The 25,191-nt window shown below is 39.5% G+C and overlaps 1 protein-coding gene and 1 non-coding gene across 5 annotated transcripts in view; one reads left to right on the forward strand and one right to left on the reverse strand.

Annotated features, from left to right (window-relative positions):
• Positions 1-15,018: 15,018 nt before the first annotated feature.
• Positions 15,019-25,191, reverse strand: part of LOC101520270 (protein BEX1) — a 184,774-nt gene continuing 174,601 nt past the window's right edge. The window contains exons 1-3 of one of the 4 annotated variants that reach the window (XM_004590150.3): positions 16,402-16,543; positions 15,968-16,040; positions 15,019-15,599 (exon numbers count right to left, since the gene is read on the reverse strand). In XM_004590150.3, the coding sequence (XP_004590207.2) occupies positions 15,217-15,594 (378 nt within the window). In that variant the 5' untranslated portion in view covers positions 15,595-15,599; positions 15,968-16,040; positions 16,402-16,543 and the 3' untranslated portion in view covers positions 15,019-15,216. The other 3 variants (XM_058658914.1, XM_058658913.1, XM_058658912.1) reach the window with 3 other exon arrangements.
• On the forward strand, positions 23,027-23,204 carry LOC118760553 (small nucleolar RNA SNORA81). The gene has a single exon (XR_004996856.1). It is a non-coding gene; the product is annotated as a small nucleolar RNA SNORA81 (small nucleolar RNA).

Genomic DNA, 25,191 nt, shown 5'->3' on the forward strand with positions numbered 1-25,191 from the left:
TCTAGGACAGAAGAGTATTTGATGCATAATATGTCTGTGTTAGCTTTCAGAGAATATTGGTGGTATTTTGAAACTGTGCATGAAATTATTCCAGAAATGATTCTACAGATCACTTCCAGAAAAAAAATCTATCATCAAAAGAACATAGTTTAGTGGCTTCTAATTTTATATGTGTGGTCAGAGTTGAATCAGCTGCATTTAGGGATTTTTTCCTTTTTAATTCCCCAACAATATATGCAATGACAGTGACAGAGCATTTATGTAGGTGGGGATGCATCTATGGATTTGTGTATGTAGGTATATGTTTCTGCAATTTCAGGAATATTTATGGTCAAGAATCTCTAACCTGATTGGAGGCAGTTGTTTCATCCACTTTCCCCCATTCTCAACACTCCCCACCCTAAATCGGTTATCTGCATGGGCATGCACCCCTCTCAACTATATAAACATCATCAAAAATAAAATGAATTTATTATTAAACAAAAGAATCTCTGAGCTTAATTGCTGTAATAGTGCCAGTCTTATTCAGTTCTTGGCATATATTAAGAGATAATTTATCAGTTGTTTGTTCTACGCTTTCCTTGGCTAGCCAGTTACCATGGTGACTTAGCAATTACTGTGGTGTTCAGCACACACTGAACATCCATTTATGATTTTGCCTGAATTGTTTATTATCATGGTATTGTTGTGTACTGTTTTTTCAATTCAAGTGTTCCATCTGAAATCTTAAATAGGCATTTGATAATATGGTAGTTTTATCTCTTCATTTATCATAGATTTTTAAAATATGTATTGGTATGAGACAGGGATTTCTGTTTATTCCTCTGTTAATATCATTATACATTTTGGTGCTCTCACAGTCTCAGAACTGGCCAGTGGAAGGCCTTTCAAGTTGATGCTAGTGTCCATTTGACACCGACTTAGGGTACCTTGAATGTGCATATTGTTCTCTGAGTCTGGATATCTGATCATGTATAGAAAGTAAATAAACGTTGTGTTATTCACAAGAGGACCTCAAAATATTTGTGGAAATTGGTCAACTACCCCAGAGAAGCGTTCCAGAAAATTTCTGGAGAAATGGAGACTCTGGATGCTCCACATCAGGTAACCTGGGTTAACATTGGGTGGCCATTCCGCATTCCTGGGTACTGAGGCTTTTGGAAGGCTGGGTGTGGCTTCCCGACTCGTGACCTTCTCCCCCCAGATAGAGAAGAAGATAAGCGAGAAGTGGAACTAGTGATTTCACTTGCTTTCCTCTAGTCCTCGACCTGTTCCACCTTACCAACTGTGTAAGCATTATCAAAAACAAGCTAAAAAATGTTTGTGGAAGTTAAAGATGCTGATTTTGATGCAAAAATGTTGAAATTTATGCAGTTTCTTCATAATATGTGTTTTCCATGAATTCTCTGAAGTCTTTTACTTAAGTTCTTTTTAGGGAAGGTTGAAAAGCTTAAATTGTTTTGTTTTGTTTCCTTTTTCTGCTTATTCAAGTGAAACATTCCAAGGGCTCTTTTGGAAGGCATATGTTTTACTGGAATAGCTCATGAGTATTTCTGAGAAGAGCAGGAGAGAGGCGGGTTACCTCTCCCCACCTTGCCGCATCTTCCATTCTTCAGCTCTTGTGTCCTGCTTGTTGGTGCTGTTGGCCCAAACCTGCTCTGAATCATTGGTTTCCACCTTCAACAGGGCATGCATCAACTGATTTCCTTTCTTTCTCCTTTTCTTTCCTTGCTATGTAGTAATTCCCTTCCCTACTTGAAGAAATGAACTTGCCATCTTGCACCAAGACTTCTTAAACAAATACATAGATTAGAATCATACATAGACAACTTGCAAACCATTGTTAGAATGCTATTCTTCTTTTAATAATATTCCTCATTGTTAATTAACTTGATTTTACATATAAAAATTAGTGAAATTTATTTTCCCATTTGATTATTACTTTATAAAGTTAGAACGTATTTGCAGTAGCATTGAAAAGAACATGTCGAGAGCAGTTTTCAAAACCAGGTACACAAATTGCTTCTCTGGGCCTGAAGTAATGGCTCAATTGGCTAATCCTCCCTTTGCAAGCACAAGGATCCCGTATGCGTGTTGGTTTGTGTCCCAGCTGTTCTTCACTTCCCACCCAGTTCCCTGTTTGTGGCCTGGGAAAGCAGTGGAGTATGCCCAAAGGTTTGGGACTCTGCTCTCACACAGGAGACCAGGGAAAAGTTCCCAGCTCCTGGCTTTGGATCAACTCAGCTCTGGCATTGCAGTCATTTGTGATATGAACCAGCAGGTGGAAGATCTTTCCCTCTTTCTCTACTTCTCTCCGTATATCTGTCTTTCCAGTAAAAATAAAATTGAAAGCAGCAGCAACAACAACAGCAAATTGTTCCTCTGGATACCTCAGGCAATGTTTTAACAAAAGATTTATTTCTTTCTATTTGGAAGGATAGATCTAGGGTGAGAAGGAGAGACAGAAAGATCTTCCATCCACTGGTTCACTCTCAAAATAGCCACAATTGGCCAGACCTCAGCCAATCTGAAGCCAAGAGCCAGGAGCTTCCTCTGGATCTACCATTTGAGTGCAGAGTCTCAAGGACATGAACCATCCTCCACTGCCGTCCCAGGCCACAAGCAAAGAGCTTGAATGTAAAAGGCACAGTAGGGAAACTAACTGGCACCCATATGAGATGCTGGCACTAGAAGTTGGAGGATCAGTTTACCTGCCGAGCTGTGGCATCAGTCCCAACCTCAGACAATTCTTACAATCACACAAGTTAGGGAAATTCTAATCTGGGACAGACATAAAAATGATTACTTGTTGGTCTGCCTAATAAACATTTTTAATACTTCATCATACACAGCATTTGTCTTAATATTATTTTATTGCTATTACCTTTATTAGTTGCTTTTAAATTTTCACTCATTTCTATGTTTTTGTTTGAAAGGGAGAGAGAGCTGAGATAATCTTACATCCATCTACTAGTTCTTTTCTCAAATGCCTGCAGCAGCTAAGGCAGGGGCCAACCAAAGCCAGGAGTTTGAAACCCATACTATCTCCAGTGTCAGTTCCAGGGACTCAAGTACTTCATCTGTCAACTATTGCTTACCAAGATGTGTGTTATCAGAAAGTTATATAAGGCAGTGGAGCTGGGATTCAAACCCAGGCACTGTGATAACAGGATGCAGGTGTTTGCAGCAGTGATTTTTTTTTTTAAAAAAGATTTTTTTATTGGAAAGTCAAATATATAAAGAGGAGGAGAGACAGAGAAGATCTTCCATCCATTGATTCACTCCTCAAGTGATGTGACGGCTGGAGTTGTGCCGATCCAAAGCCGGCAACCAGGAACTTCCTTAGATCTCCCACGCGGGTGCAGGGTCCGAAGGCTTTGCGCCTTCCTTGACTGCTTTCCCAGTCACAAGCAGGAGCTGGAAGGGAACTGGGACTGCTAGGATTAGAACCGGCACCCATATGGGATCTCAGCATGTGTGAGATGAAGACTTTAGCCACTAGGCTACCACGCTGGGCTGCCAAGCAGTGCTTTAAACCTCTGCACCAAACATCCGTCCTTCAGTTGATTAAAACCTCCACACCAATATCATAATGTAGAAAGTAGAACAGTTTATTGTGTGACTTTATTTTTCTATGTGTATTTCAAAGCACACATGTATTTTATATTTTAGTTAAATAACACAATTTGTGATTTTCTTTGCTTTTTTCACTTAAAATATGTGATTTATATGTGTATATATACACATATGTTTATGGATATATATTTACATAAAATTCTTAGTTCAAGTGACAATTATTATTTCCTAACTTAATCACTCTTTGGGCTAGATCAATATTTCAGGGTCATAAAATAATTTTTATTTCAAATAAAAATAGTTTAAAGTAAAACAAAAGCATGTGAGAGATTTTTCTTAAGTCTTAAATACAGTGTTAAAGAATATTTCCCTGGGCCCGGCGGCGTGGCCTGGTGGCTAAAGTCCTCGCCTTGAACGCCCCGGGATCCCACATGGGTGCCGGTTCTAATCCCGGCAGCTCCACTTCCCATCCAGCTCCCTGCCTGTGGCCTGGGAAAGCAGTCGAGGACGGCCCAAAGCTTTGGGACCCTGCACCCGCGTGGGAGACCCGGAAGAGGTTCCAGGTTCCCGGCATCGGATTGGCGCGCACCGGCCCATTGCGGCTCACTTGGGGAGTGAATCATGGGACGGAAGATCTTCCTCTCTGTCTCTCCTCCTCTCTGTATATCTGACTTTGTAATAAAATAAATAAATCTTTAAAAAAAATAAATAAAAAAATTTAAAAAAGAATATTTCCCTTATTAACATCCCATCACTCATATTGCCACACAAATTACATATGTATGTATGCATACATTCATACATATGTAAATAGAAGAATCTCATTCCTTTTAATGGCTTCATAGTCTTGGGGAGATTCCTTCCAGAAGACCCAGAGGCCACTGAGGGATGAGGTGACGGCGTTCTTCAGCCATAGGAGTCTCTCGGAAAAGTCTGGTGGGCAATGTCTGTTTATTGTAAAGCGAGTACAAACTTATATAAAGGGCCCGGCGGCGTGGCCTAGCGGCTAAAGTCCTCGCCTTGAACACCTCGGGATCCCATATGGGCGCCGGTTCTAATCCCGGCAGCTCCACTTCCCATCCAGCTCCCTGCCTGTGGCCTGGGAAAGCAGTCGAGGACGGCCCAAAGCTTTGGGACCCTGCACCCGCGTGAGAGACCTGGAGGAGGTTCCTGGTTCCTGGCTTCGGATCTGCGCAGCACCGGCCGTTGCAGCTCACTTGGGGAGTGAACCATCGGACGGAAGATCTTCCTCTCTGTCTCTCCTCTCTGTATATCTGACTTTGTCATAAAATAAATAAATCTTTAAAAAAAATAACTTATATAGATTAGGCAAAAGGGCAGTACCTGACAGTCCTCGCACCCAACAATGACATTCTAATTTGCTAGAAGGTACGTCTACCCATTTAGACCCTCCAGTCATGTCACACGTCATGTTCAGCATGCATGGCTAGAAGCTGTGCCTCAGGTAGGCAAAACCATGAGCCATGTCCACCAGGTAGCAGGCAGAGATCCAGGGGCAGTCTCCCACCTCATAGTTTTATCTTTTTGCCATTTTCATCTTTTTCATAGAAGCAGCCTATACTCTTGCAACACTTGGTTACCTGTGCATACTGTCCTATACCATACAACAACATTGGTATGCCCCCTCGAGAATTTTCCTTATCTGTTAAGCCTTTACTTATCTTTTCTCAGCTTACATTCACCCACGTGGGAGATCTGTAGGAGGCTCTTGGCTCCTGGCTTCGGATTGGCTCAGCACCTACCTTTGCGGTCCCTTGGGGAGTGAATCATTCCTCTCTGTCTCTTCTCCTCTCAGTATATCTGACTTTGCAATAAAAATAAATCTTTTAAAAATGAATAGAGTCTGTTTCTCCTCTTAAATCCATTAATACTTATTAGCTAGGTGCCCTGGCATTTGGTACATACACATGTATTATGGTCTTGCTTTTTCATGAATGTATACTTTGATAATTATGTGGTGTCCTTCATCTATTTTAATATTTTCACAGCAATGTCTATATTATTTTATATAAGAATGGTTGTATCAGCTCATTTTCCTCTCCATTATCTTGGAAGATATTTTTCCATCCTTTCACTTTCAGATTCTGCCTATCTTTGTTGGCGAGATGTGCCTCCAGTCTACTAATCTCTGCCCTTTGTTTGATGAGTTTAATTCATTTACATTCAGGGTTAATATGAATAGGTGGTAATACAGTCCTGTCATTTTATCAATGGGTTGTTCATTGCCTGATTTAATCTTTTGTTTTGTTTTGTTTTTCTGGGATGTTCGCCACATTTGCCTTTGGTTTTGGTGAGTGTTATTTCTTTTCTCTGTCAAGAGAACATCTTGAAGTATCATTTGTAGAGCTGGTCTGGAAGAGGCAAATTCTTTGAGCTTTTCTTTACTGTGGAAGCATTTATTTCATTTTCGAAGACAAGGAAAGCTTTGCTGGGTAAATTATTCTGGGCTGACCCTTTTTTTTCCTTCTAGAATCTGGACTATGTCACTCCATTCTTTTCTGACCTATAGAGTTTCCACTGAGAGGCCATCTGTGTGTCTGATTGAAGTTTCTCTACATGTCAATTGATTTTTTTTTTTCACATGCGCATTTAAGGATCCTTTCCTTTTGTTTAACTGAAGAGAGCTTGATTACAATCTGTCGTGGTGAAGATCACTTTTCATTAGCTTTACTGGGAGCTTACTTCTTAAACCATGTTTAGGTCTACAAAACAGATGCTTGCTTTTAGACTTAGGATCCAGATTTGAATGAATTTAGAAGTCCTATCTAATGTGCTCACGAAACTATGCCAAAGATGCAAGCCATTAACACCTATAAACTTTTACTCCATTCATACTGTAAAAACCCTTCGTTAAACCCCATATCTCTCAGATGCTTGGTGTACTAGGGGTAAATACATCTTGAATGCATCAGCATTAATTTTTATGAATGCAACTGCTGTGGTTTTTTATATGATTTGGCATATGCCCCCAAAGATTTGTATGCAGTGTGGTGATGTTGAGAAGTGGTAGAACCTTCAAGAGGCTTGGGCTAGTAGAACGTGGTTAAATTATTGGATGAATTATTCTCTGAAGAGATCAGTGTATATCTCAGTGATCCCCAGTTTCTGCACCAGAGAGTCATTTTAAAAAATAAAATAAGACTAAGTTTGATCCCTGGATCTCTCTTGCTTCCCACCTTGGCATGTGACCCCTCTCCCTCTCACAGGTTTTCCCAATATGATGTCATCTCTCATTTCAGGATGTAGCCAGGGAGCTCAACCAGAGGCTGGACAGATGGGTCCACACAGTGTTAGACATATAGACGTCAAAAATGAGTTAAATAAAGGTTTTTACCCAGCTTCACATATTTTGTTACAGCAACAGAAAGCAGACTAATATTGCCACTGATACAATGACTCCCTAGTGGGTCCTAATTTTTATCAACACTGCCTCCATGCAGTTCACTCCTATTCTCCTGTTAACATAGATTATCTTTGCCTCGTGTTCATCACAAAATAAGTGTCATACAAGAAGTCCATGAGAACAGTACTCTGCACCAACTTTCTGGTAAAACATGAGGTCTGTAGTGCTTCATAAAGTGGACTGATATGTTTCCTGTTGGGAACAAAGAGTGTCACTGTAATTGCTTTCAAAACTACCTTTGCACATCATAGCAGATGCACTCACTTTGGTATACTACTAAAAGTGACTCTCCCTTTAAATATAGTAGCAATTGAAAAATAAAAGGGAACTTTGATCATTATAACTATCAGTTATCTAAACTTTAATTTGTTTCATTTGAATTTCAATATTTTCTAGAATTTAAAAATGCTTCAAAGCCAAAGACAATTTCAATTGCTATGATCAAATTTATATCTTATTTGGTGTATAGACTTATTTCCATAATTCAAGTTTAAAATATGACACATTTTTACTGCACTGTAGTAGTATTTGTGCTAAGCCCTTTTCTGATTGGTGCCAATTGGAAAAAGCTGCTTAGCTAATGTTTCTGTCATTCTAGAGTGGAGAAGAAGGCATCTAGTGCTGTGAAACACCCTAGTAGTCAATGAGCTTTGCAGTGACTCTCAGTTAAATCTGCACTCTTCTTGGTTTGCAAAGGAAAGTTAGGGCTTAACATGTTTTCCTGAAATTCTATAATTGAATTTCCAAAATCATGCTTCTTAAAATTGTCCTTACAAACGAGAAAAATGAGAATATTTAATGTTATCTCAGGTTTCCCAATGCCCATTAGGTGAGTCAGGAAGGCTACAGAAAGACAGAATTGGTTATTTCCCTTCCCTCATCTAGAAAGAAAGGTTTAAAGTTGATCATTTCCCTTTCTTCAATTCAGTTTATGTATCTGGAAAGAAGACCTACTGAAAAAGAGTATAATTTTCTGAGTATTTATCAGAATGCTGCTTTTGTCCTCCCCTTCCTAGAAAGTAGGAGATTTCTTTCTCTTTTCTCTTTCTTTTTTCTTTCTTTCTTTCTTCCTTTCTTTCTTTCTTTCTCTTTTTTCTTTCTTTTCTTTCTTTCTTTCTTTCTTTCTTTCTTTCTTTCTTTCTTTCTTTCTTTCTTTCTTTCTTTCTTTCTTTCTTTCTTTCTTTCTCCTTCCTTCCTTCCTTCCTTCCTTCCTTCCTTCCTTCCTTCCTTCCTTCCTTCCTTCCTTCCTCCCTCTCTCCCTCCCTCCCTTTCTTCCTTGGCTCATCTAGAGTTTTTAATTCTTAATTTGAACACTTGAGTGTCTGACAGTGTGAGATTTGAAGCTGTAACTATTTGTGATTTAGAATTTTAAGTATCCCTATCTGGCATTGACTACAATGCATTTCTGCTCTTAGGGGTCTGCTGAAGCCATCTCTGATCCTCTTATTTTTTCCAAGTCTGGAGGATAAGAGTTTGCCTGTGACTTAAATTTTTGATTTTCATTTTATTGGCATGCTTTGTTGCTATTGCTGTGAAAATGAGAATGATTACTTCCAAATGGTTTACATGCCGGACTGGAAAGCAAACATTGAAAAGCACAAAACAAACAAAAAAGCAGAAATGTTAACAAGAGTAAAGCAGTATATTTTTTGGTACAAGATGTATTAAGTGAGTGATACTTCTGTTTGAGTTATACATAGATAGGAAAAAAAAAGACTGTGGAAGGTTATATTCTGATGTGTTTCCTTGACAGGTATCCCCATAAAGCAATCTGTTCATTCTTTCATTTACTGTGTATTTATGTGGTATTTATTGTGCAATAAAAACTGGTAGTCAAATTAGTACCTCAGCACTAGTGGTGGTTCCAATATTTGAATTAAGATTTGCCTAGGGCCTGGTGCGATAGCTCAACTGGCTAATCCTTCACCTCTAAGCACCAGGATCCAATATGGGTGCCGGTTCGTGTCCTGGCTAGCTCACTTCATATCCGGCTCCCTGCTTGTGACCTGGGAAAGCAATAGAGGATGGGCCAAAGCAGACGAAGCTCCTGGCTCTTGGCTTTGGATCAGCTCAGCTCTGGCTGTTGTGGCCTTTTGGGGAATGAACTAGCATATGGAATATCTTTGTCTCTGTCTCTCCTTCTATCAGTAAATCTACTTTTCCAATACAAATAAATAAATATAAAAAACAGTTTGCCTAATTTCAAAGTATATGATTCACCAAAAACCAGTTCAGACTGCCTAGGCATATCCATGTGTATGGAATCGGCATCTGCCCCTTTCTTCTTCTCTTTTGCTTTCCCACTGTCCCCCTCTCCTCTTCCTCTTTTCTTCTCTCTCCTCTAGTCCCATTTACTTACAAAACTACAGCATACATTAAGATTGTCTGTTTGGGGGCTCTTTTTTCTTTCATCTTTCCTCCTTTATACACTCATTCTATATCTCCTTTAGAACTTTTTTTTTCCTTCCTTTGATTTTATTTTATATTTTCCTTGCATGGTATTGTCCCTATTTTAATCATCATGTTGGGAGAAATATCTAATACAATGATGGATTCTCAGCAGCTGATTACACATGTCTCAGCTCTACAAATTGTGACATCATCTTGGAAACTGGAAATCAAGCTTAGTAAGAATATCTACACTGTGAAATAGGCTAACACGACAAGTAATTCACTGGATAGTAAATGATTAGACATTTACCAGGAGACAGTCATTTGGTGTACTGGTTAGGATGCCACTTGAAAATTATGCATTCAAAATTGAAGTACCTCGTTTTGAATCCATGCTCCAATTCTGATCCAGCTTTCTGCTAATTCAGATTCCTGGAAGCAACAGATGATCCCACACAGAGACCTGGATTGGCTTCAGTTTGGATGTTTGTGGATCTTTGAAGAGTGAAACAGCAGATGCAAGCATTCTTATCTGTCTCTGTGCCATTCTCCTCTTCCCTCCCTCTCTTCCATTCAGATAAATACTATAAAACTTTTATCAGTGTACCACTTCTTTGTGACAGTTAAGGTATCTGGATTTTCTGTTAGAGGATAGTTGTAAATTGTTTAAAAGCTTGTCTTTATATTTGTTCATCTGCATTTTCTTTTGGTGCTGTAAATATTTTATTTAAGAACCTAAGCTTTTATACTAACTCCTTCAGTAGATTGCAGTGATCTATAATGTGTGTGATGAATACTACATTGACTTTCACAATTTTATTTTCCATTTCTGTTAGAACCTTACTATAAATTCCTTCCCCTAACTGAAAACTAGTTTTTATTTTCCTTTTTAAAACCTGTTATAGGGCCCGCTGTGGTGGCCTAGTGGCTAGTGTCCTTGCCTTGCATGCGCTGGGATTCCTCATGGGTGCTGATTCTAATCCCGGCAGCCCCACTTCCCATCCAGCTCCCTGCTTGTGGCCTGGGAAAATAGTCAAGGAAGGCCCAAAGCTTTGGGATCCTGCACCCACCCGGGGAGTGGGGTGGGGGGAAACCTTGAAGAGGCTTCAAGCTCCTGGCTTTGAATCGGCTCAGCTCTGGCCATTGAGGCCACTTAGGGAGTGAATCAACGACAGAAGATCTTCCTCTTTGTCTCTCCTCCTCTTTGTATATCTGACTTTGCAATAAAAATGAATAAATCTTTAACAAAAAATGTAAAACCTGTTACAAAAGATTCAGTGTTCGTGCATTAACACTGTTCTGAATATAGCTGAATATGATGATCAGAACCCCTTCAGTTCATTCTGTACTATTTTGTGCTCTGTTTTTGCATCCTTCTCCTTATACCACTTTTTATCCCCAACCCGCTCTTCCATGATACATTTTTTTTAAAGATTTATTTTATTTTTATTACAAAGTCAGATATACTGAGAGGAGGAGCGATAGAGAGAGGAAGTGGAGCTGCCGGGATTAGAACCAGCAGCCATATGGGATCAAGGCGAGGACCTTAGCCACTAGGCCACGCTGCTGAGCCCCCCTGATACATTTTTAAATTTTGTTCCTGGTCTTCTACATCTGTTTTAACACCATGCCACTCAAGGGGTTTCTAAGACCCTTCTTCTGTAGGTGTATTATTATTATTATTATTATTATTATTATTATTATTTCTTCCTGGGGCAGTTTTATGACCCTGTCTTCCTGTGTTACTTCCATGTGACATCTATTGAAATATCAAATGTTCTCAAACCTTTCAGCATTATATTTAGAGAATTTCTTGCCTTATTCACAGAGATAGAAAATTATGTCCATTGGCTTTTAGATTTACCAATTTATACTTCTTCTGAAATATTCATATTACTGGTATTTGAGTACTTGAAGACCTGCACTTATATTAATCCCCTAAATCTTGTGCTTCTGAAAAAAAATGGCTCCTTTTGTGACATATTCTATGCCTTAGTGAATGAAACTGAATAATGCAATGGTTGCTTATGTCTGATGGTTCACCCTGTTGTGTCAACCCCACATTTCCTCTAGTAGAATTGAAATGTGATTTCACATTTCAGATATTTACTCAAATACAAGGATGATTGGTAATCTTACAATTTATGCCTTCATTTCCAAATTTTTTGGTATAGAAGCCACTTTTTCTAGTGGATTTTTTTTTCTAATAAACAGGCTATTTTGACACATCTGATTAAGCATAATTGTTTTCCTCAGAGCTCTGCAAAACGAAGGTGTAAGAACACCAAATGACTGGTTTAGCTTACCCGGTTATATATGTGATGTTTCTCCTTGAACTCAGCTTTAGACTTCATTTCATATAACCACCTTTTCTGTGAGAGTTTGCTAGACTTTCAGAGTCTGTAGACATAGGCCTATGTGGCATCTGATGCTGTTTTTCAAATATGTACACTTTTGCCAGTTTCTCAGTCTAAAGTTTTGCACTAACTTGTTTCTGTCATTTTGAATTTTCAGGCAACTAATTTATATTGTGTTAATTTATATAGTTTTCCTCTTATTATTATTATTATTATCATTATATGATATAGTTCAATAGGCCTTGCCATTTCACTTACCTCCTTCCCAATCTTCCCTCACTGAGTTCCCCTATATCATTACTATAGTATCGTTCTTCATAAACGGTCATATGTCCATCATGGCGAGCATGGACAATGGCAGAGATTCCAGCACCTTATTGTTAAGATATATGTAAACATTTTTATTGGGAGTCCATTTTTGTCTGGAAGTAGAGATGCATACTGCATTGTATCTTCACATCTGGATATGATAGTATCAATTATACAGTTACTATGCACCTCCTTAAATGAAAAATCACGAAACAAAATCAATAACAGGAAGGAAAAAAAGAAATTAACAATGCCATGAAGTTAAATAACATGTTCATGAATGACTAATGTGTCACTTAAGAAATGAGAAAGAAAATTAAGAGCCTTCTTGAAGAAAATGATGTTACTGTACAATCTATAAGTCATTGAAAAATTTAATGAGAAAGTGTTTTGAAGAGATGAAACTTTAAAGAAAAGTCAAAATCCGTGAGATATAGTTTCTACTGATCTATGTTGGTGAGATATGTCTATAGTTTAGAGTTGACATTATGACACAAAGGGGAATTTGAACACTGGACACATCCATTTTGATATAACAGTGCTGTGATTGTGTTTTTAAAATGGCATTATCTTTTAGGGATACATATTGTATTAGTTATCTATTACTATGTTACAAATTACTGCAAAATTCAGCAGCTTAAAACAATGCACATTTATTTCCCAATGACTCAGAAGTGTGAGTGTGGGTTATCTGTACCTCAAGGTCTTTCACAAAGCTACATTCAAGATCCTTTCTAGGGCCAGGGTCTTTTTTGAAGACACAGAAGGATCTTTTTCCAATTTCATTTTTGTGGTTTGGCAGGATTCAGTTCCCCTAAAAGCAATTGGACTGAGGATCTAATTCCCACCAGCTGTTGTCTGGAAGACTCTCTCAGTTCCTTGCTATATGGGCCTTTTTAACAAGGTAGCTACTTTCATAACAGCTAGAAGAAAACAGTGACAGGATGAGGAGAAGGAGAGACAGTGGGTGCTAAAGAGTTGAAAGTAGAAATTGCCTGCAACATCCCCTAACTTTTGCTGCCTTATGATGGGTAGCAGCAAGATCCAGTGATTTTACTTGCACTCTAATAGCAAGATAATTACATCAGGGTCTGCACAACATATCCTAGGGTAACATGAAATAAATTAAACAAGGTAAAATGTCTACATTGTGTTTAGAATCTGAGGGGTTCCTTGGCTGGGGATCTGTTGTCAGCTTGCATTTCTCTTTTGCACAAATAATTATTTTTTAAAAGAAAGATGTGATTGAATACAAATGAGAAAATCACTCAATATCCCCTAAACAATATCTACTTATAACTTCTTAGGGTACACACTTTAAACTTTTATGCATCAAACCTTAAGGTCTTTTTAGTGTTCTTATCCTGTACACTTTAATGTTCTCACAACTGAAATCAGACATTCACCTTTATCATCTTCTAGTTATCATGGCTCCTATTTAAGTACTGAGATCATAGTAAATTCATGCTAGTAGCCCTTTAACGTTAATGCACATCAGGATCACTATGGAAGCTTGGTAAAAATGAAATTTTGGCAACCATCTTAAGATTTAGCTTGAGGTTCTGCCTGTGTATGAATCCACATCTGCAAGGAAAACCTCCGTGAATAGTGGCAGATTAGTATACTTCAATTCCACAACGAAGTTAATTGTGGCTGACGGTATGTTGGAGCTTTTAATTAATCGGAATGATACTCTGCTGGTTCTGCCCTCAGACAAGACAGGGTCTCCCTAAGAAGCCGAGGAACTTGACTGGACTATAAGATGCTGGACTCTATGTTTGGTATATGCTTGCAATGGGGGAATCTCAACTGAACTTGAACTGTGGTTATGCAACAAGGTGGAGTAAGCCACCATGGGGCGAGGGTGTGGGGTGGAGGTGGGGAGAATCCCAGTACCTATGAAACTGTGTCACATAATACAATGTAATTAATGAATTAAAAAAAAACACTGGGACTTTAAAAATGAATCCAGTATTCCTTTAAGAACTGAAAGCAATCTTTTTAGGGAAATGAAGTGATACATACAAGGCTATTTAGTTATTCAAGAACTGAGCTGAGACAAACACTAAAGAGTTTTCTGACTCAGTCATCCTCTTTACTTTTATTAAGGACCTGCCTCTGGTCAGGCAGAAAGCACAGCAGAATCACAGCAGTCTGAAGGGGAATAGCGAGGTTTGTGAGACTGGTGAAACCAAATCTGAATATTTTTGAAAATATTTGAAGGAATAACCTGAAAGTGGGGTTCTAGAACTATAGGTGAGAATGGGAGAAAATATACGCACATTACACACTTGTGTGAAAGAAATGTCATCTGCAACTTACATTTTAAAAATCCCATCAATTCACCAGCCAAAATACTGAAATTCAGTAAACAAATATTTATTTGTTTCTACTGCCTTCATAATGTCATTAAAAACTTTTTCTCAAGGCTAGTGCAGAGACTTAACGGACTGATCTTGGACCTTGCAGTGCTGCCTTTCCATATGGGTGCCAGTTCGTGTCCCGAATGTTCCACTTCTGAACTGGCTCCATGCTTATGGCCTGGGAAAGCAGTGGAGGACAACCCAAGGCCTTGGGACCCTACATCCATGTGGGAGACCTGGAAAAAAGCTTCTGGCTTGAGAATGGTGCAGCTCTAGCTATTGTGGCCATTTGGGGAGAAAAGCAGTGGATGAAAGATATTTGTTCAGTGTTAATCTGCTTTTCAAATAAAAAAAAAAAATCTTAAAAAAAGTTTTTCTCAAACTACATAAAACCCATCAACCCATACACAGAAATGAGTCCCTATACTGATATTTTGGTATATTTTATTTAATTTACAGTTCCTTTGTATTAATTTTAGCAGTTTTTGTCTATTAAATATTAAGATTTTCAAAAAAAAACCAAACACAGTGACTGCTTTTTTAAACTGCTTTATTAACCTCACAATATATATATATTAACCTCACAATATATAACATCTTTCCATGCAATAGGCAAAATTCTTCCGCAAATGAAGTCTTACAGACTGGGTCAAAAATACACCATTTAATTAGAAGCTAATAAGAGGGAACCGAAGGGAATGGGTAACTTCAAAACGTTTACATCAACAATACATCACAAATGCATAAAGTTGGGAATCAGAGGTCTCCCGGTGTACTTGAGGGAAAGCATCAGGTTTCAGGGCATAAGGCAGAATTCATCATGATGGTCATGGTGAGGGGGGTCAGTGCTAACAGCCCGCAGACTATGACTCAACTGCTTCTCCCTCAGTTTCTGCATCAGGTGCCTCATCTCTTCCCCAATGCGTTCGACATTTTCTTCTCCCATTCTTGCCTGTGGCTCTCCAAGCCTATGCATCATATCCCATCTGTAGTGCACAATGGGCTGCCTAGCACGGAACCGTCTACGGTTTCCTCTAGGTGCCAGGTACTCGCCAGCTTCAAAACGGAGGGCCACCGGCTCCTCTTTATTAGCAACTGGCGCCTTTTCTGCCTTTTCCTTCTGGACAAGCTCCATGTTGGTATTTTTGAATGTCTGTTCCTCTTTGGACTCCATAGCTCCTAGGAGACAAAAGACAAGAGAAGGGAATTGATTTTGGGTTGATGGTTCAGCACCGAGGACAGAGGCACCAATTCTTCACTAACCAGAGTTCTGGGTACCAGCTTATTCTTGTTTTCCTAATTTCCGTTTTTTTCCAGCTTAAAAACCATGCGCCCTCTAGGGAACCTGGATTCCAAGTTCCCTCTCACCCCCGTTGGTCCTCTCTTCCGCCCCCTCAGGCCTACCATTTTCCCCACAGATTGCATTTCCAGATTTCTGCAGGAATCAAAATGGAAAATAGGGAATGGGGTGGGGAAGCTGGGAGGCGTCTTAGACTGGATGGGCACTCCCAACACCCCCTCCACCACCGACCCTGTGCCGCACCGACCTGGGCCTATCCTTGTCGTCTGCTCCTCCTCCTCCCGATTCTCGCCGCCGCTGCAACACTCAGCACCTCGGACCTGCGGATGGCGAGACGTGGGAGAGGGGGCTGCTGCAACCGAGCGCTCAACACCGCCCCGTCGCCCCCTTCCCCTCCTCCCTGGCCCCGCGCTCGGTCCCTCGGCCGCCCGGATGCTCCAGTCGCTCCCCCTCCCCCTTGTTCTCCCGCCGGATTCACCGTTTTCCCGCAGCGACTAGGGGGAGTTTCCTTTAGGTGGAACTTGCTCTGCTGCTCTGCCCGCCAGCACCCCAGCTGCCCTGGAACCCCCACCCCAGGGGCCACTGTGCAAACCCAGGGCTGCGGTGTGGAGAGAGCCGCGGGTGCAGCTGCGCCGCTGTGCGCCCGCGAGCGGCTACCGCCCTGGCCGCCGGGGCCCTCACCTGCTCTGCTTTCCCCGGGCCCGATGCCAGCCCGCCGTGCGCAGGACAGCGGGGAGCTGGTAGTCAGACGCGAGTGACGACTGCACCCGAGGCTGCGTCCCTCTGCAGCTCGGGGTCACGTGACGGCCGCGCGTCACCGCCGCTCGCCCCCCTCCCTGGCCCCGCTGGCCAGCCGACGGTCAACAGGATCCCCCCTCCCCGCGCACCGCCGCCCCCGCTTCCGTCCTGCCCGGGCGCCACGCACCGCCCTGTCACTCATCTGCAGCCTCTCCAATCTGAGGGCCCACAAGTGGCATCACCGCCTTGCGGTTGGAGTATGCCTTGTCCTGGTTACTAGGGAAGGTCTACACCAGCTCCCCTCCCCTCTTCCTTTTCATCCAGCATCTGCCTCCCCTGGTCTTAGCTTTGATCTTTTCTGCTGCCCAATAATTCATCCTTTAGTTTTAAAAGTCAGCATGATTCAAGAAATTGAAAATGTTTGAAAGAGCAGATTCAATCTGTAGATGTAGGTAAACAAGGCCAAAATCATTGTTTCTGTTCATCTGTACTAGAATGAAAATGATTTCCTTGAACTCCTCACACTATAATTTTTAGAGCTCTTGTTTTTCAACCAGCCCAGGTAGAAGCTCCTCTGGAACCCTTTGGTTATCATCCACCTGGATTTGAACATGCAGATTGCTGGGATCTTTATTCCTAGATTGATGATCTCTCCTCCTGATCCCCTGTAGTTTTGCCATAGGATCATGATCTGCCAGTTCATTCCTACTCCAATTATCGTTAATTCCAGAACCTGAGAACACTCTCCATTGATTCTCCAGGGTAAACGTGGAGATAAAAGGAGAAGCTCCACCCAGTCTACCACATATCCCAGGGTCCCTGATGTAGGGCATTCTCCAGGGCCACTGCTCAAGTGGTTTTGATAGTTCAACAGTTCTGAGTTGTTGCCAGTCTTTCTATGGCAAGCACGATGAAATCTCTCCAGAATCCACTGGCTGACATAGTTTACCTTAGAGTCTCCATTAGCCCATAGTTTCACTGCCAACACATGGCTGGAGTGGTTGATCCGTTTGTTCTGTCCTCCATCCTCTGTTGTGGTACCAGGTGTCCTCTGCATGTTCCATGGACTGTTATACCCTCCATGTGTAGCTGGATTTGCTGTCACTCTTCCATCTGAGCCTCCTCCTCTGAGGAGGCTCAGCTTTGACACATGCACTCCTTGGTCAGACCATGGGACATGCACTTCTCTTCATGATTGGGGTTCTGAGATCAGCAGTTCAGTTGGATGGATCCCCAAAGAACCTTCGTCTGAGGTGATCCCAGGCCTGATTCCTATGTGTGCTTGCCAGTACAGGGTCTGGCACAGCCTGTCACCCCAATCAGCTTATGCATATGTTGGTGGTTGCAATTGCTGGGTCAGTTCTGTTTCCAGCCCTATCTTCCACATGAACCAATGGGTGTTGCAGTCCAGCCTGATTCTGCCCATCTCATACCAGGCCCTCACGCAAGCCAGTGGGAGCTGCAGCCTAGTCAGAGCGACCTACAATAACCCCCCACCAGGCCTGCCCTCCTATCCTGGTTCATGTGCTTGCCAGTATGTAAAGCTTACTAGTCCAGTCTGTTCCATATCCCATTCAGCTCTCTTACATGTCAACGGATATTGAAGCCTATTTCAACCCAACCAATCCCACTATCCAGCCCACACATGTGCTGGTGGGTGCCAATTTGTCTACCCATGCCTGCACCAGTCCTGGTTCTCATGCTCACCAGTGGGAATGGTAACCCAAGAGGGATGCCCACTATTTCCCTACTGGGCCCACTCCCACTCCTGCATCCTGCACTCTCCAGGTGGTTCTGCAGTTTAACTTGGCAGAATTAGCCCCCAGTGCCAGCCTCTGCCAGCTGATGCTGCGGCAAAGCTCAACCAACCCTCACCCACTCTGATTTATGCTTGCACCAGTCGGAACAGTCAGCCCAGCCTGACTTTTCCCTGATCTAGCTCACATGAGGCCCACTAACAATTATTTTTAACTGTAGGCACAGTAAGCATATATGTTAGCTTATTTGCTACTTCAGATCAATTTTAGGGGTTCAGTTCCATGATCAGTTGTCCTCATTAATTTGGTGTCTAATGAGGGTAAAAGATAGCAATGGTGGAGAGCATTTACAGAAACGATCACACAGTAAACCAGGATGTAGTTTTATAGGTATTTTTAGTTAGTTAAGGCAGTTCCCTTTCCAGTTTACTGAATTTTTTGTTATAAATGGATGTTAGATTTCATGAAATGCTTTTTATTCATTTTAAAATTAATACATCTGGATGTAGCTTGGGGTGGTGCGGCAAATTTATACTGCTTGCTATTTGCTGAAATTCCTGGATCTGCAACATGGTGTGTGATATTTTCTCAAGGAAATTCTCAGTGGTTAGCATTTCAGATTTGTTATCTGTTCCTTTCCGTCTTTTAATCATCCTGTTATTCCTATTATATGTATTTTTATCTTTAACTGTTGCTCTATACTTCGTGGATCTCTATGCTTTGTGGATATTCTGTTCTGTTTTTATCTGTTTTCATTCTCCTCTTTTCTAGTTGGGAGGCCTATATTGTTGCATTCTCAAGATAAGAAATACTTTTCCGTGGCTTTTGAAACTTAATATGCCCATAAAATATTCTTTATTTCTGTGACAACATTAGCTTTTCTTTTACGACCTTTATGAGCATATCCATATCTAACCCAACGTGGCTCCCCCTGTCTTTAATGCTATTTGTCAATCAGAGCTCTTATGTTAGTCATTATGTTTTTTTTATGTTAGTCATTATGTTATAAAAAATACTAGTCTATGTGCATCTACAACCAACTTATTTTTGACAAATGAGTTAAAATCATTCTCTGGAGAAAGGACAATTATTTCACAAATGGTGTTGGGAAAACTGGATTTCTACACCAGAAGTATGAAACAAGATTTTCTTATCTTTCATACTACACAAAAATCAAATCACAATGAATCAAGAATTTAAATCTATGATCTGATATCATATTACTACAGGAAATCATGGGAGAAACACTGAAAGACACTGACATAGGCAATGACTCCTTAAATAATATCCCAGAAGCACATGCAGTAAAAGCAGAAATAGACAAAACGGATTTTATCAAGTTAAGAAGCATCTGTACAGCAAAGGAAACACTCAGCAAACTGAAAAGGCAGTGAACAAAATGGGAGAGAATATTTGCAAAATGAACATCTGGTGAAGAGTTAATGATAACAATATTTAAGGAGCTCAAGAAACTCAACAACACCAAAAATCCAACTAATTTGTCACAAGATAAGAACAGGCATTTCTCGAGGGATTATGGGAAAATGGCTAAAAGACACAAGAAAAATGCTCAGGATTACTAGATATCATGTACATTATGTGAATAAAAACCACAATGAGGTTTAACACCATTTAGAGCAGTTACTGTCCAAAAATAAAAAAAAAAAAACAAATGTTCATGAAGATATGTGGAATAAAGTCTCCAAACAGTTGGTGGGAACATAAACTAGTGTAGCAATTATAGAGGACAATATAGAAATTCATCAGAAATCTGAAAACAGATCAGCTGTACGATCTAGGCTTCCCACTCATAGGCATACATTCAAAAAAAAATCTGATTATGAAAACGTTATCTGTATCTTCATGTTTACTGAACCTCAGCTCATAATAACTAAGGTATGGGATCAACCCAAATGCCTATCAACAGATAATTTGGTTAAAAAAAAAGAAAAGTTCGGGCTTGGCGGCGTGGCCTAGTGGCTGAGGTCCTCGCCTTGATCCCATATGGCCGCTGGTTCTAATCCCGGCAGCTCCACTTCCTCTCTATCTCTCCTCCTCTCAGTGTATCTGACTTTGTAATAAAAATAAAATAAATTAAAAAAAAAAAAGAAAAGTTGATATGTATACACTGTAGAATACTACTCAGTCATGAAAAAGAATGAAGTCCTATCTTTTGCAATAAAATGGTTGCAACTAGTATGATTTCTCTCTGATATTGTAACAAATATATAGAGTACAAAAAATGTGATGGAAATTAGATTATTTTTATTTGATTGTTTATATATTACGTATATATATTCCTGTGGAACAGTTTTTTTTCCTGCTTTTTAGTGTAGGATTCTTTATTTAGGGTAGTATCAAGCCTGCCATTATAAAGTAAACTGCAACTATGCTATCACAAAGAATTCAAATAAAAGAAAGGAAATAGGAGATAGGGATAAAGTACCAATTCTATTCTTAGATTTTTTTTCAATGAAGTGCATGAAATCTTTTATCTTGTTTTTGACGAAAAAGTTTTAAAAATAAATGTGATAAAAGCAGCTCAAAAAGAAGTTTGCAATTCTTACATATGAATATATGTATGTAAAACTTCAAAAATATACCTTTAGTGACATGGCAACAAAGTAGAGGTAGCGAGAATTGAGGCATCATCTCAATCATTGTGATTAAGTCAGAAATTTTAAAAAATTTCTTTTGGTTGACAGACCACAGAAACATGGGTTTTAGTTGAAACCCCATATCCTATGATATAAGCATGATCTGGCATTGTGGCTTTGGTGGTCACAGAACTAGGCATCAGAGCCTATCCTGGTCTGAGTAAGAGGCCTGAAGGAATACACCACCCTTTTGAATGCTTCCCAAGTTAATTTCCAACTGCAAATTTGGAACTATTCCGATTTTGGTCATCTCCTAGGGCCAAAACAGCATCAAGATGCCAATAGGGAACATGAGACAAACCTCAACTTATGACATCATGTAGTGTTAAATTAGCATAACAGTTCACAGAATCATAACAGATAAGCAGACTTCTTAGAATTTTAGAATGAGTACTCACAAATAAAGGCAGATGATGACAATGAGCTCAAATCGGCTATTTCTTTTCTCACAAATAAACTAGAACTCACTGGAGTTATGTTGCTTCATTTTCTTAGAACAGAGAAATACAAAGTATTGTCAAAAATTATTATGAACAGTTGTATGGCAAGAAAATTTACACACAATAAGAAAGGAACAAATTCGTATAAATGTATACCTTACTCATCTGAACCATGAAAAAATAGATCTCCTTAATAGACCAATGAGGAATAGTGAAATGGAATCAATAATGAAAGTCTCTCCTAAAAGCCTGGTATCAGGTAGTTTAAATACTAAGTTCAATCACACATTTAAATATAATTCATGACAATTATTCTTAAATTCTTCCAGGAAGTAAGAGATAATTCTTCCAAACTGATTATGTAAAGCCAGCAGTATCTTGATGCATAACCTAGACAAAGATAAAAGCAAAAGGAACATAGATTCCAAAACCTTCAACAAAATATTAGAAAATTGAACCCAGCAGCACATTGGAAAGATCATCCATCGTAATCAAGTGGGATTCATCTAAGAGATACAAGAATGGATCAATGTATGCAAATGAATAATTGTAATACACTACATTAACAAAATGATGCTCATCTTTACGAGTGCATAAAAGGTATGTGACAACAGCCAACATTTCTTAATCGTTAAGAGGCTGAATAAATTAATCATAAAAGGAATATACTTCCACAGAAGAAAGGTCATATATAATAAGTCAACAGTTAATTAATTTCATATTGAATGGGGATAAGTTGAAGGCCTTCTAAGGTTTGGGACAAGAAACAATATCCAATTTCACCACTTTTATTCGATACAAAACTGAAAGATCGGGCCCGGCGGCGTGGCCTAGCGGCTAAAGTCCTCGCCTTGAAAGCCCCGGGATCCCATATGGGCGCCGGTTCTAATCCCGGCAGCTCTACTTCCCATCCAGCTCCCTGCTTGTGGCCTGGGAAAGCAGTTGAGGACGGCCCAATGCATTGGGACCCTGCACCCGCATGGGAGACCCGGAAGAGGTTCCAGGTTCCCGGCTTCAGATTGGCACGCATCGGCCCGTTGCGGCTCACTTGCGGAGTGAACCATCGGATGGAAGATCTTCCTCTCTGTCTCTCCTCCTCTGTGTATATCTGGCTGTAATAAAAATGAATAAAATCTTTAAAAAAAGAAAAAAAACCTGAAAGATCTAAGCAAGAGAAGAAATAAAGGTCATTGAAAAAAGCAAAGAGGAGTGGAGGGTCAAATTGTCACTGTAGATGACATGAATTTAGATATGTAAATCCTCAATGAGTCCATCAAAATTAAAAAGAACAAGCAAATTCAGCAAGGTTTTAGGTTGTAAAGTCAATATAAAAAATTGTTGTGCATTGAGCCTTTTGTATTGTCTCAGTGGCTAAAGCCTCAGCTTACATGCTCCCATATCGGCACCAGTTCATATTCTGGTTGTTCCACTTCCCACCCAGCTCCCTGCTTGTGGCCTGGGAAAGCAGTGGAGGACGGCCCAAAGCCTTGGCACCCTGCACCCGTGTGTGTGATATAGAGAGGAGGATCCTGGTTCCTGGCCTTTGATCAGCTTAGCTCTGGCCTTTATGACTATTTGGGGGAATGAACCAACAGATAGAAGATCTTTCTCTCTCTCTCTTTTCTCTGTAAATCTGATCTGCCCTTTCAAGAAAAATAAATTAATATTTAAAAAATCCAAAATTGTCATACACAACACAGAATTGTAATACACAGCCTTCTGGTTAGTACTATGCTAAAACTGCAGAACTAGCACTGTTCTGGACTTTATGATAATGTTGGTTGGTAGAGTATACACAAAAAATAGAGTAACTGCTGTAGACTGTGAATATTTGGGTGAACTTTTAAAAAATAAATCCAATGTATTTTGTCTTAAAATTTTGTGCAGTATGTAAAAAAAATGTTGTTATGCGCCGGTAGTGAATTATATGAAAAAGAAAATAAAGTAAGCTCATTTTTATATGTACAAAGATATATAAAATATATAAGAAGTTTTAATCTAAAATGTGAAAGATTTTTGAAAATGTAAAGTACAAAACATTGATAAAAGAAATCGAAGAAAACAAAAAAATTGAAAAACATGTTTTCATGCATCCCTATCATTGCAGTGTGTATTCTCCAAGAAATCATAGCATCAGTAAAACTTTTATCAAAATACCAATGATGTTTTTCACAAAACTAGAAATTTTTGTGGAAATACAAAAGACCCCAAATAGCCAAAATAATGGAGTAACATGTTTTCTAACATGTGTCATCTTTCAAGAGAAAGAAAGAATGACAAGAACTTAGCTAGAGATAGAAAGGCAGAGGCCAGAGAGAGCAGTTCTAAACTTACCTGGGACCAGTAACCCTTTTAATATTTTCATGTACTCCCTTTCATAATTGGAATGCGTATCTTATGCTTATCCCATCAATAGTTTTTGATAAATGACACGTTGTGCCATTAGAAATCCTAAGAGAAGTTTTGGCCCCATATGGATCGTAATTAGAGTCTTACCTAATTAAAGTGCAGGTAATTTAAATGATGAAATTTGAGCCTTTTCTCGTTGTTAATATTAGACAGGATATTTGATTTAGAGTAGATACTGGAAATCATTAGCTTTCAAAGTTGATGGAATGGGGAGAGTGCATTTTTTACATGCAATGGGTAAACATTTTCTGGGACACACAGTGTAAAGAGCTGAAAAATGGCCATCAAAATATATGTTATCCTGGAACTTCAGACTATGATGTTATTTGAAATAAGACATTTGCACATTATCATGTAGGGATCTTGAGATGACATTCTAGGTTAGGATGAACACTGCATCTGGTAATGGATTATATTGAAAAAGAAAAGGGAAAGACAAATGGCATGAGTAAAATTCTGTTAGGATGCAGACAGAAATTTAGTTATGCAGCCATGAGTCAAGAAAATCAGCAGCATCCAGAAGTTGGAAAATACTAGGAAGACTCATTCTCAGAAATTTTGGAAGGAACATGGCCCTGTTACGTTCCTTGATTTCTATTTCAGACTTCTATAACTTTGAGAAAATGAACTTATGCAGACTTAAATCGTCTAGCTTGAGGTGTTTTATTATGGCAGCTTTAAGTAACTAATACATCAAAACAGAGGTACATATCTGCACACACACGTGCAGGCATACAAATTAATGTTATTTTTTGTTAAAATAGTGATATTTAGTTTTCTAAATTAATAGCTTTTCTTAACATTTACAGTTAGGTTAGTAGCTTTTATAGCTAAATAAGTTTTCATAGATTTATCATGCATTACTCTTGCTTTTAAAAATAATTCAAGGCTAATATCAATTTCCATTCTCTACTGATTTTATCTATTGCTGATTTAATTATATGCAATTCTATATATTAAGCATATTAATTATATGTCAGTCACATATGTGGACAGCTTCTCTTCCCAGGTTTCCATATGTTCTTTAGTATTGTTTGTTCCCCCCCACCACCAATGGGTTGTTTCCACATTTAATTATTTGTACTGTTCCCTGTACTAGATTTGAGTCTCGGCTGCACTCTTTCCTAGGAATCTTTTTTCCTCTGTGGAACAGAGATAGAATCTGTCTCCAGTGCATTTTTGCAGGAACTTAACAGGCAATCACTCTTTACTATGAAAAGAAACAAACATCCTGGAAATGGAAGAGCAAATATGGAGGCAGTTTAAAAAGCTTGTGGAAATATGGAATTAAAATATAAGTTTGGAAGCAGAGCAGGCATTGTTACTCTGTGGCTTGTGAAACTGGTTTTCTGTATTAGAGCATTGGTTTAAATTCCAGCTACTCTATTTGCAATCCATCTTTCCACAATATAAGATGACTGAAGTACTTCAGTCCTTGTCTCTCATGTGGATGGAGTTTTGGGCTATAGC

The sequence above is a fragment of the Ochotona princeps genome, chromosome X (genome assembly GCF_030435755.1).
Source record: "Ochotona princeps isolate mOchPri1 chromosome X, mOchPri1.hap1, whole genome shotgun sequence".
Lineage (NCBI taxonomy): Eukaryota > Metazoa > Chordata > Mammalia > Lagomorpha > Ochotonidae > Ochotona > Ochotona princeps.